The sequence below is a fragment of the Schistocerca gregaria genome, chromosome 7 (genome assembly GCF_023897955.1).
Source record: "Schistocerca gregaria isolate iqSchGreg1 chromosome 7, iqSchGreg1.2, whole genome shotgun sequence".
NCBI classification, from domain to species: domain Eukaryota; kingdom Metazoa; phylum Arthropoda; class Insecta; order Orthoptera; family Acrididae; genus Schistocerca; species Schistocerca gregaria.
In genome coordinates this window covers 135,817,403-135,829,497 of record NC_064926.1, presented here as the reverse complement: position 1 = coordinate 135,829,497, position 12,095 = coordinate 135,817,403, and the positions used below count along the sequence as shown (strand labels likewise).

Below are 12,095 nucleotides of genomic sequence, written 5' to 3'. Positions count from 1 at the left end.
AGGGGACCCACTTCAAACATGCTTATACATATTACAAAAACACTGTTTCAGCTCAATTATTAGATATTAGAAGTTTATTTTCGACTGCGTTGAAGGCGTAACGTACCCGGCATTCAGTAAGGCAGTGACGTTCCATCATCTGCGAAAGTAAAGTCAAGCAGTTCGTTCATATCTGATGACGCTGCAGCAAAAAACAGGCCCAAATACGGTAATATATTTCGTTGCCATGACATGAAAGCGGATGTTTTTATTTGAGCAAGATAAATTCCAGGATTCTGAAGCAATTTTTAAGGGATTATGAGAATCTTATGATCACACTCAAACAGGAAGGATAAATTTAAAACAAATTTACCATGCACAGATAGGAAACAACATGAAATGTTATGAAATTGTTAGCATATGTGGCATTTCTGGAATAGATGCAGTGTCGCTTTTATGTGATTGAAAATGACGTTATAGATGAAACATCTAGGGGATTCTGTTAACGCTAAAAATAACGATTCATTCTCCATAACACGTAATACTAAGGGGCCACAAAAAAGCAAGTTTCGTTAAATGCGATGAATTTTTATTAATGACAATACTTATACTGATGTATTTTTATGAATTTTTATTAATGACATATCTTATACTGCTATATAAGTAGGGTACAAAACCTGAAAATATCTAAATGTACAATCTTAGCAACAGCGAAACGTTTCTGTAGTCTTTACACAGAGTGGAGGACTACTTCATGCTACCAGAAGAATCTTAAAGAAATACAAATTTCGTCAGCTGTCGTTGATTTTTCAGTCGTAATATTCTTCTTAAAGTTATATCGATGTGTAAAAAGGGTACTGAACACGAAAACACGAACATGAAAATCGTTAAAAAGGTCACATTCAATACTAAGACATAAATTTTTGCGTAAAGTTTTACTAAAATATTTAAAACAGTTACAAAATCGCATATAAAGAATAATTAAAAACAATAAACCTTATATCTTTCATAATTTTAAAATATAAAGTACCAAACTGGATTACAATATTTTCAAAGGTGGGGTCGAATTATCCTCTCCCATCATTTTGTATTGCAAGGGTTAAAAGCTGCTGTGTTCATGACCAATTATCTCATTATTCTGTAGACTAAACACATATTTACACATGAGTCACACACTCATCCGTAATGTGCGAAGCACATTCGTCTATAGATTGACAGAAAAACCGAGGCAGTTAACCAAAAATTAACAGAACTGGTAAGTCTTGTCAAGGTAATACCTGGAAAATTGAGATGTTAAATGACAGAATTGAAGAAATCCAAAAATACCAATGGATGAACTTATTTTCTTCAAGGCCATAGACAAGAAGTATTTTTAGAGTATATAGATGTTGTATGATACTTGGAAATCGGTTTAGTGGACGGCAGCATAACGATGACAGTGTACGAAGATTGAGACGCAGAAGGTTCTTTCATGAAAGTAACGATTGTTAAAACTAAGTCATTGCATCGAGAAGAATCTATCTCAGAAACATATGAAACAATAGCTCAAAATCTGAAATGGGTTTCACAAACAACATATGGAGATAGAGAAACAAATGTATTTTTGATGATCGTTGTTCGTGGTTTCTTTTTTTGCCTATGTGTGGTTTAAATGTGTCTGTTATGTTTTTTACTCATGAGGACAGATGGTTTCCATTTACTACAACATTTTGTTCGTTTTAGCTAGTATGTATCCCAGCCTTTAATTTGCGCAAGATTCTCTGATAATATTAGTGCCCTCTCTCGCTAGATATGTTCCTTAGTGCAAGCTTCACCTGCTTGACACTAGGACATAGGCAAATTGGTGTTCATATTTTCTCTTGTATGCAGGTGTTTTAAATGGTTTTGATATGTATTATTTATTAAGGTAGAGGGTTTGTTTGACGTAGCATAAAAAAAATGGTTCAAATGGCTCTGAGCACTATGGGTCTTACCATCTTAGGTCCTCAGTCCCTAGAACTTAGAACTACTTAAACCTAACTAACCTAAGGACATCACACAACACCCAGCCATCACGAGGCAGAGAAAATCCCTGACCCCGCCGGGAATCAAACCTGGTAACCCGGGCGTGGAAAGCGAGAACGCTACCGCACGACCACGAGATGCGGGCTGACGTAGCATAACCTTTACAATTTTGACGCGCATGAGTATGTATCCCGGGTTCTAATGAGCGCGAGTGTCTCTCTCTCGGTAAAACTGTCTGCCATAGTCCTTCCATATCCTCTTCATGCTAGTTCGTAGGCTAAGTACTGATAGCATTCCGTGTTAGCATCGACCATCTCTTCATAAATATGCTGTAGAGATGGAGGTGATATTTTAACTTTAACTACTGACGACGCCTTTGGCACATTTGTTTTATGTACCTCCACTGCAAAATGTGAACCCATAAGTGACTAAAAGCTTTTGTGCTTGTAATACTGTGGTAATTTTTCACGGTACTTAAAGATATAAGTGGTTGTTTTCTGTTATCTCAGTTATGTTGCTAAGTTTTTTGCTAATGAATGTGTCTTCCTGTTCAGGTGTATTTAGATATACCAAAACCGTGGTCAAGGATTTCAATAAGTCTTTGTCCTGCGACTTTTTAGCTGCTATCATTTACTGTGAAAACAGAAGAATGAAATACCATGTCATTTACATTAACGATCACAGTGATACAAAGCTACACCACATAAGAGGTCAGAATGATGGGCCAGCTATGTCAACAATGGTGTTGAGCAGTAATGTCAAATGTAAAAAAATTTAGTGTTACAGGACAGTGGAAGTATACGGTGATGTCCGTTGTGTTGTATTGTAAGGCGCCACGTATACCGTTTATATATGTATACATGTCTGTCGTCGTTGTCGTCTCTTCTTTCTCTCGTCGATTTGAGAGCATGCGAAATGTTTATGTCAGTGTTTACCTATTTGTTGACGAGTACATACAACTACATGGCCACGGTATCACCTGATTCCGAAATAGCTAGCATAATATAGTATTATTCGATGCTGCGCTATTGAAGTGTGACATTATTCTTCACTTAATCTCTGAGACTTTAGGTACCAGATACTCTTAATCAGGCCCAAAACTCGACTTGTAACGAGAGCACTTGTGATCAGTCTATCACAATATTCATAATACTATAAGAAAATATCACTGTTCATGAAATAACACAATATAGGAATTAACTTTTTTATACTTTTCCTTTTTATTCAATAAAATGCTTTCAAATGTCTATTTCACGCCCACAAATTATCCACACCTCAGTGTGGAGTGTAAACGTATGTATGAAAAATAGTACACTGTTTCTGCTGGTAACCACGTATGAGCTTTTGGGTTGGTAGAATTTAAATTGGTTTTTGAAAATGATCTTCCTATCCACACTTACGTCCTCCACAATGACTAATCAGATACAAGCCATTGGTGGCGCGAAAGCAGTCTTGATACCGCGACACACACGCGACGTTTACTAGCCTGTCATGAAATTGACATGCTTACATCTACAACCAGTTTCAAGCTTATAATTCGCCCTAAACGATTGTGTGCAATTGAACTTCGTCCAATCAATTATTTCTGGAATCGTAATCACTGATCCTGACACTGATCGTCCATAAATGCACAATTAACACTCTTTTTTCTGTGTAAGAGTAAACGAATGACGTCACGTCATCTACATAGCTATTAAAATGTTATTCCAAATGATCTCAAACATTTATCATTATATGTTAAAAGTAATCAGAAAAAATATGATTTATTATCGGAAAGTAACACATAACAGATCACAAATCGCACGTAACTAAATGACAGCTTTGTATAGCGTCGGGACTTAATCACGCAAAACTATATAAAGAAATGAACCAAATCTAAATTTCTCCATACCAACTGACAGATACAAATAAGATATTCAAGACCTGTAATGTTACACAGTCCTGTAATGTTATATGGCCCCCCGGACTGTGATGCCTTGAAGAGGGTTCTAGACAGAACAGGCCTATCTGTTGTCTATTTCGATAGGATGGTGTACTTGTCCTTGTGCATTCACTCACACTCTGATTCAATCAGTAAGTAAGTACATGTATGTTACAACAATTTTATGATGTATCAGTGGGCCTAGACAAAACGCCCTTAAATAAATTTCAAATCTGTCTATTGTATCAAAAACTTTTTGAAAAAAAAAATACATAATCACACAACACATTCTCTTGGACGAAGTTCTTAGTTCTCCAGCCGACAATGCAAAGCAGGGATCGCAGCTGGCTCTGACGATTGACGCCCAAGGTGTGACCAGCATCAGACGGCCTATTTGGCTGGATACAACCTGGTTGTTGTCTTCGTCTCCCAATTCCAATTTCAAATCAGGTGCTCTTGCCATAAGGTGAGACGACAAATGGGATCTCAATATTGTCTTTGCCGCTGTATAGTTCATTGTAAATCCATCTCTAATGAAAGTAGTTATGTTGCTCACACTGTGACTGAATTAGCAACATTAAAGTACATTAAATCACTGTCGTCCACAAACTTCCTTGTTGTATTAATTGTGAGAATCGATGTCAGCAATGCTTTCATTAAAATTTTGAAGTGTAATGGTTGACTTATGACATTATATTGTTTGTCACAAGTTGGTACACATGAACTGCTGCATCGCGCGACGAGCGCGCTTTGAAGGACCGATCAACTGTGATTCTTTACCATAGCTGAGCATTCCTCTAGAAGCTATGGGATGGAAATCTTTGGTGCTTTACGAAATAATCATCTCCTGGCGTTAATGTGAGTACTTTTCGCACTATTACTGCCTTCCATAATGTTTTCGTTCAGTTAGCTCAGGCGGTTTAGATAATTTGAATTTCTCTCAATACAGTAGTTTGCTAAAACTTCTATGACTTCTGCAATACGGTTAGGATATTAATTGTCTGTTACAATCGTTTAATTGCATTAACTGTTCACTAACAATTGATGGGCAGATTGCATACGTAATACACTTCGATTAAATCCCTTTCCAGACATTTAACACTCTTCAAATTATCTCACTCGGCGAAGTCCGTAATTTATTAGGTGAAGATAGCAATTTCTTTCAATATTTATTTGCGTCTTTATTTAAGATCATTCTTCAATTATTTCTGGTCATTAACCAACATAAACATACAGTAAAATACTTTTTAATACCATACTGTAGGATCTCTTGCTAAATTTCAGTATTTACATTGTTACATATTTCATTGTTTCTTGCATTTCGAATTAGTGCAGATAGGTACATGTTAACAGGTATTTTTATTTTGTCTTCTCATAATACTACGAAAAAAGTTCTTTTACCCTCTTTAGGTTTTTTTCCATTGGCGTGGTCAATTGCATTTCCTATGTAACATTTAAACATTAGACGGTTATCTTGGTTTGCTTCCTGTTATTATTCCAGTGCTTTCTACCTGCTATTCCGCTTCTTCTATTTCATATTACTACATCATTTGATAGGGTTGCATTAAATTTCCTCATCTCACTACTTTTAAGCTCATGTGATTACAGTGCACTTCCCATTTTGCTTCACAAACCTATCTATAACACTACATAACTAATAAATCTTCAATCAATTACTAAATAAACTCTTCTTATGGTTAACATAACCTTTCTTGGTATAACATATATACACTGAAGCCCAATACATCATCTTCTTACATCTTAACAATACTTTTGAATCATTGTCTGTAAGACTATTTACATATATACATAAGGATATGCAGTTTTGTCTTTTTGCCATTAATTAGGTTGTGACAGAGAAATATTTTCAACTATATATATATATATATATATATATATATATATATATATATATATATATATATATATATATATATATATATATATATGCGCGCTACATACTAATCTCATTTACACATTTACATAAAATAGATTCTTTCTTCACAATTTCTTCTTTTACAAGATTGAATAGTCATTCTGTTTCACTATCCATTTATTTCACAGTTCATAAAATCATAATAATCTTATATTCACCATCTTCTTTTCTTCCTCCACTGATATTGTACTTGCACACATTACAGTTGACATCTGGTCGAATTCTACTAACAGTGTCCTATTGGTTTATTCTGTATTTCTCGAATCCATATCTCTTTCATCATTGATAATATTTCTTAATGTCTATGTGGGGGAACAAGACCCTAATCTTGTCAGTGTCGCCATCTGGTAGTATGTAGCTCCCTTCATGTGGTAATTTAATTATCCTATAGGGACCTGTATACAAATATTGCCACTTTTTGTTCACTCTATTTCTAGTTGATGCTTTCAGGTGATTTCTCAATAACACTACTTCTTCTACATTATAAGTGACTACTTTATTCACGGTTTTATCAAACCTAGCCTTTCTCAATCGTACTCTGTGCTTCAGGTTTTCGTAAACATTCTTCAAAATATCTTCTCTCTCGATATTCTTTCCTTCCACTTGAGATAATTCCTTCAACCATTCTGACAAGCTACTTTCACCAAATTCTATTTGGTTGGGCTTATAGCCTGTTGATAAATGAGGTAAGTCATTATACACTTTTTCAAAATCGTAAATCTGGTCGATCCATTTATAATGTTGGTTCGGTATGTATGTATGAATGTAGTAACTCATTTAGCTTTCCTAATATTCTTCCAACAGGATTGCCACTTGTGCAAAATCGTGAGACATAAATATGTTTGATTCCTTGTTCTTTCACAGTGTCTCTCCATATTTTACTTGTATAATACACAGCGTTATCTGTCAAAATCATCATAGGTTTACGAAGCTCAGTTACATAGTTGTTAATAAAGTTGTGTAACATTGGTTGTATGTAAAGATTTCTCAAGAAATATAATTTGTCATCTTTTGAAAAAAGATCATAGAATGCCAAAACATATTTGAGCCATCCACGTATCATAGGGCACAGTCCAGAGACATCACAGGACGCCAACATCAAAGGCAGCTGTGGAATTATCAGGTGTACTTCCATCTTACAATAATAATTTATGGCTTTTACTTCTGACTTATCTTGCACTTCTTGAGAATATGTGTGGCTAAAAATCCCAAAATTGAATAATAACAATATTGCGCTAATTTGTGGAAACAAAATGACCCCATTCTAAGTGAGTACACCATATTAGTGATTCCAAGAATCCACTAAGATATACAAACTTTCCAAATGTCATCTTATGTTTTCTTTTGTATAACAGTCCGGATTTTAACTGATACTGTTCCTTGAAGCGACTTATTCTTTTGCGTCCAACTGCATCCTTAGTGGGCTTCCACAACATATCGTCTCTTGTAGGTCTTTTAGCTTTCGACACAGCTGCGAAATCTGCTTCTCACAGTTTTGCATTGATAAATTCTTGACTTTAAAGTCAATAGTTCGCATTCGTCGTCATTATTTTCTTTCGGTAGCCTTGGAAGAGCATCAGCTATGATGTTAGTTTATCCTCTGATTTACTGCAGTGAAGTATCATAGTCTTGGAGTAGCAAAGCCCACCGGGTTAAACATGTATGAAACATCCTTTCAGATAGAGTAAAAGATAAAACTTTGTGAAAACAGTGTATCATAACCTTCTTTCCATAAACAAAACAGCGAAACTTTCTAAGTGACCAGGTCACAGCCAGAACTTTCAATTCAATAGTACAATACGCACGTTCAGAGCTAGAAAGTGTTCTGCTGTTGTTGTTGTGGTCTTCAGTCCTGAGACTGGCTTGATGCAGCTCTCCATGCTACTCTATCTTGTGCAAGCTTCTTCATCTCCAGTACCTACTGCAACCTACATCCTTATGAATTTGCTTAGTGTAGTCATCTCTTGGTTTCCCTCTACGATTTTTACCCTCCACACTGCCCTCCAATACTAAATTGGTGATCCGTTGAATTCTGGTCAAGTTGTGCCACAAACTTCTCTTCTCCCCAATCGTGTTCAATGTTTCCTTATTAGTTATGTGATCTACCCATCTAATCTTCAGCATTCTTCTGTAGCACCACATTTCGAAAGCTTCTATTCTCTTCTTGTCCAAACTATTTATCCTCCATGTTTCACTTCCATACATGGCTACACTCCATACAAATACTTTCAGAAATGACTTCCTGACACTTAAATCTATACTCGATGTTAACAAATTTCTCTTCTTCAGAAACGCTTTCCTTGCCATTGCCAGTCTACATTTTATATCCTCTCTACTTCGACCGTCATCAGTTAATTGCTCCCCAAATAACAAAACCCCTTTACTACTTTAAGTGTCTCATTTCCTAATTTGATTCCCTCAGCATCACCCGACTTAATTCGACTACATTCCATTATCCTCGTTTTGCTTTTGTTGATCTTCATGTTATATCCTCCTTTCAAGACACTGTACATTCCAATCAACTGCTCTTCCAAGTCCTTTGCTGTCTCTGACAGAATTACGATGTCATTGGCGAACCTCAACATTTTTATTTCTTCTCCATGGATTTTAATACCTACTCCCAATTTTTCTTTTGTTTCCTTCACTGCTTGCTCCATATACAGATTGCATAACATCGGGGAGAGACTACAACCCTGTCTCACTCCCTTCCCAACCACTGCTTCCCTTTCATGTCCCTCGACTCTTATAACTGCCATCTGGTTTGTGTACAAATTGTAAATAGCCTTTCGCTCCCTGTATTTTACCCCTGCTACCTTCAGAATTTGAAAGAGAGTATTCCAAACAACATTGTTAAAAGCTTTCTCTAAGTCTACAAATGCTAGAAACGTAGGTTTGCCCTTCCTTAATCTAGCTTCTAAGATAAGTCGTAGGGACAGTATTGCCTCACGTGTTCCAACATTTCTACGGAATCCAAACTGATGTTCCCCGAGGTCGGCTTCTACTAGTTTTTCCATTCGTCTGTAAAGAATTCGTGTTAGTATTTTGCAGCTGTGACTTATTAATCTGATAGTTCGGTAATTTTCACATCTGTCAACACCTGCTTTCTTTGGGATCGGAATTATTATTTTCTTCTTGAAGTCTGAGGGCATTTCGCCTGTGTCGTACATCTTGCTCACCAGATGGTGGAGTTTTGTCAGGACTGGCTCTCCCAAGGCCGTCAGTAGTTAAAATGGAATGTTGTCTACTCCAGGGGCCTTGTTTCGACTCAAGTCTTTTAGTGCTCTGTCAAACTCTTCACGTAGTATCGTATCTCCCATTTCATCTTCATCTACATCCTCTTCCATTTCCATAATATTGTATTTCAGTACATCGCCCTTGTATAGACCCTTTATATACTCCTTCCACCTTTCCACTTTCCCTTCTTTGCTTAGAAATGGGTTTCCATTTGAGCTCTTGATGTTCATACAAGTGGTTCTCTTATCTCCAAAGGTCTCTTCAATTTTCCTGTAGGCAGTATCTACCTTACCCCTAGTGAGATAAGCCTCTACATCCTTACATTTGTTCTCTAGCCATCCCTGCTTAGCCATTTTGCACTTCCTGTCAATCCCATTTTTGAGACGTCTGTATTCCTTTTTGCCTGCTTCATTTACTGCATTTTTATATTTTCTGCTTTCATCAATTAAATTCAATATTTATTCTGTTACCCAGGATTTCTACTAGCCTTCGTCTTTTTACTTACTTGATCCTCTGCTGCCTTCACTACTTCATCCCTCAAAGCTACCCATTCTTCTTCTACTGTACTTCTTTCCCCCATTCGTGTCAATTGCTCCCTTATGCTCTCCCTGAAACTCTGTACAACCTCTGGTTCTTTTAGTTTATCCAGGTCCCATCTCCTTAAATTCCCACCTTTTTGCAGTTTCTTTAGTTTTAATCTACAGGTCATAACCAATAGATTGTGGTCAGAGTCCATATCTGCTCCTGGAAATGTCTTACAATTTAAAACCTGGTTCCTAAATCTCTGTCTTACAGATTATATAATCTATCTGATACCTTTTAGTATCTCCAGGCATCTTCCATGTATACAGCCTTCTTTTATGATTCTTGAACCAAGTGTTAGCTATGATTAAGTTGTGCTCTGTGCAAAATTCTACCAGGCAGCTTCCTCTTTCATTTCTTTGCCCCAGTCAATATTCACCTACTACGTTTCCTTCTCTCCCTTTTCCTACAACCGAATTCCAGTAACCCATGACTATTAAATTTTCGTCACCCTTCACTATCTGAATAATTTCTTTTATTTGATCATACATTTCTTCAATTTCTTCATCATCTGCAGAGCTAGTTGGCATATAAACTTGTACTACTGTTGTAAGTGTGGGCTTCGTATCTATCCTGGCCACAATAATGCTTTCACTATGCTGTTTGGAGTAGCTTACTCGCATTCCTATTTTCCTAATCATTATTAAACCTACTCCTGCATTACCCCTATTTGATTTTGTGTTTATAACCCTGTAGTCACCTGACCAAAAGTCTTGTTCCTCCTGCCACTGAACTTCACTAATTCCCACTATATCTATCTTTAACCTAGCCGGGTTGATAAACCTCTTTTCATAATTTTTCCTGTTTACTCAGTGACCAGTAATTTGCTAAGAACAGTTGTTCAAACTCAGCGCAAGTGTTGCAACTTTCTGTTGCTTCTGCAGCCCAAAATGTTGCTTCTGCTGTAATTTTGGACACTACAAATTGAAGTCTGTCATATTCTGACGAGCTGCACGGAAATACTCTTTTGAAATTATTGGCAAAAATTTTCGGATGGAGACTGATCTTTTCAGTGGAGAATGTTGGGAATTGCCTACTTTTGAACATAATGTTCTCCACTTTTAATGAAGACAAATATCCTCACTGACCAAAAGAATCATATTCCTGCCCAAAAGAATCAACACCCCTCTGTAGATTTTCATAACAGTTGTATTTCGGATCACCACAAACTTGTTTGTTTTTCGACCTACTCTCTGAACTTTCGTCCTCAGTTAGCAAATTCTGTAATCATTTTCAGTCTTCACCGATTGTTTATGATTGGTTTCCTTTTGTCATTTAGGGAATGCGTCAACTATTTTGTATTTAATTAGCAGAAATTCGCTAGTGAATACCTTAACTAATTCTTCATTAGTACCTTAGTGCTCATTTGTAGCTTCATTTGATGACATTCAATAGTAGTCTTGACCTTATCTGCTATTTCGTTTTCCTTTACTTTTATCCATTCAGAAAGGTCTTTGTCAAGCCTTTTCGTTTGATCTACTAAATATTTGTCGATCCTCTTACGAGCATCCGATTCAAACACTGCTATTTGTTTCGAAAGGCCTTCTATCTGTGTGTTAGCATTGAAACAAGTACTTTCACACTTTACCATCCTATTAGACAGATTATCACAACTCTTCAAAGCTGTTTCATATGTGTTTTCTACATCACTGATTTTTTTTTATTAATTTATTCTGTTGATTTTCTAAGGTGTCAGAATACTTAAGTCCAGTTCTCAAAATTTCGCATTTAACTGGGTCTCCCAATCAGCCTTTAATTCTTTCTTAGTATTTTCCAATTTATGATCAAAGGTACTAAGTTCACTTTCCAATGACTTCATTTTACCTTTTAATGAACATAATTTGGCCTCAGATTCATCGTTTAACTTTTTCTTGCCCTCCTCTTGCCAACTGAGTCCTCCATTCATCAAACCAATTTGAGTATTTATTGATACTAACATATCCAACATTTTTTGAATAATATATCCAAGTTTTGGATCAGCTGGCTGATCTACTTCCGAAACCTCGATATCTTTGTTTCTCCACATTGCTTATCCCACTTGCCATTGTATCTGTTTCTACTGGTGGCTCTCAATCAATAATAGTATGATCATCTGCACATGTCTCCTCTTCCATATTAGCCTCACTGGAGGCTATACCCGTATCATCATCACTTTCCTCCCTCTCTCTGATCGTTTCCATACTAGACTGCACGTTACTATGTACTTTCTTGGGTCGCTTCGACATGATCATTCAACACTAAATTGTACACTTTCCAATATACATCAATATCACTAGTATCAATATTCTATTTTTATTACAATGTTTTTTTTTTCTCGTACCTGGCGGCATCACTTACTCTAAGCGATTATTGACGTGTACCTACTTCGCTGGACTGATTCGCTGGCTGCTGCAGTGCTCTTCCATTTCACAGTTGGTGAATCTGGGTGGCACTCGACTC

General features: G+C 36.5%; 1 protein-coding gene across 1 annotated transcript in view; it reads right to left on the bottom strand.

Moving 5' to 3' along the window:
- LOC126282329 (golgin subfamily A member 6-like protein 2) overlaps nucleotides 1–11,682 on the bottom strand; it is a 71,316-nt gene extending 59,634 nt beyond the window's left edge. The window contains exons 1-2 of the mRNA XM_049981987.1: nucleotides 11,481–11,682; nucleotides 6,345–6,511 (exon numbers count right to left, since the gene is read on the bottom strand). Coding sequence (XP_049837944.1) covers nucleotides 6,345–6,511; nucleotides 11,481–11,682 — 369 coding nt within the window. The remainder of the gene's footprint in view (nucleotides 1–6,344; nucleotides 6,512–11,480) is intronic.
- Between the last annotated feature and the right edge of the window lie 413 nt (nucleotides 11,683–12,095).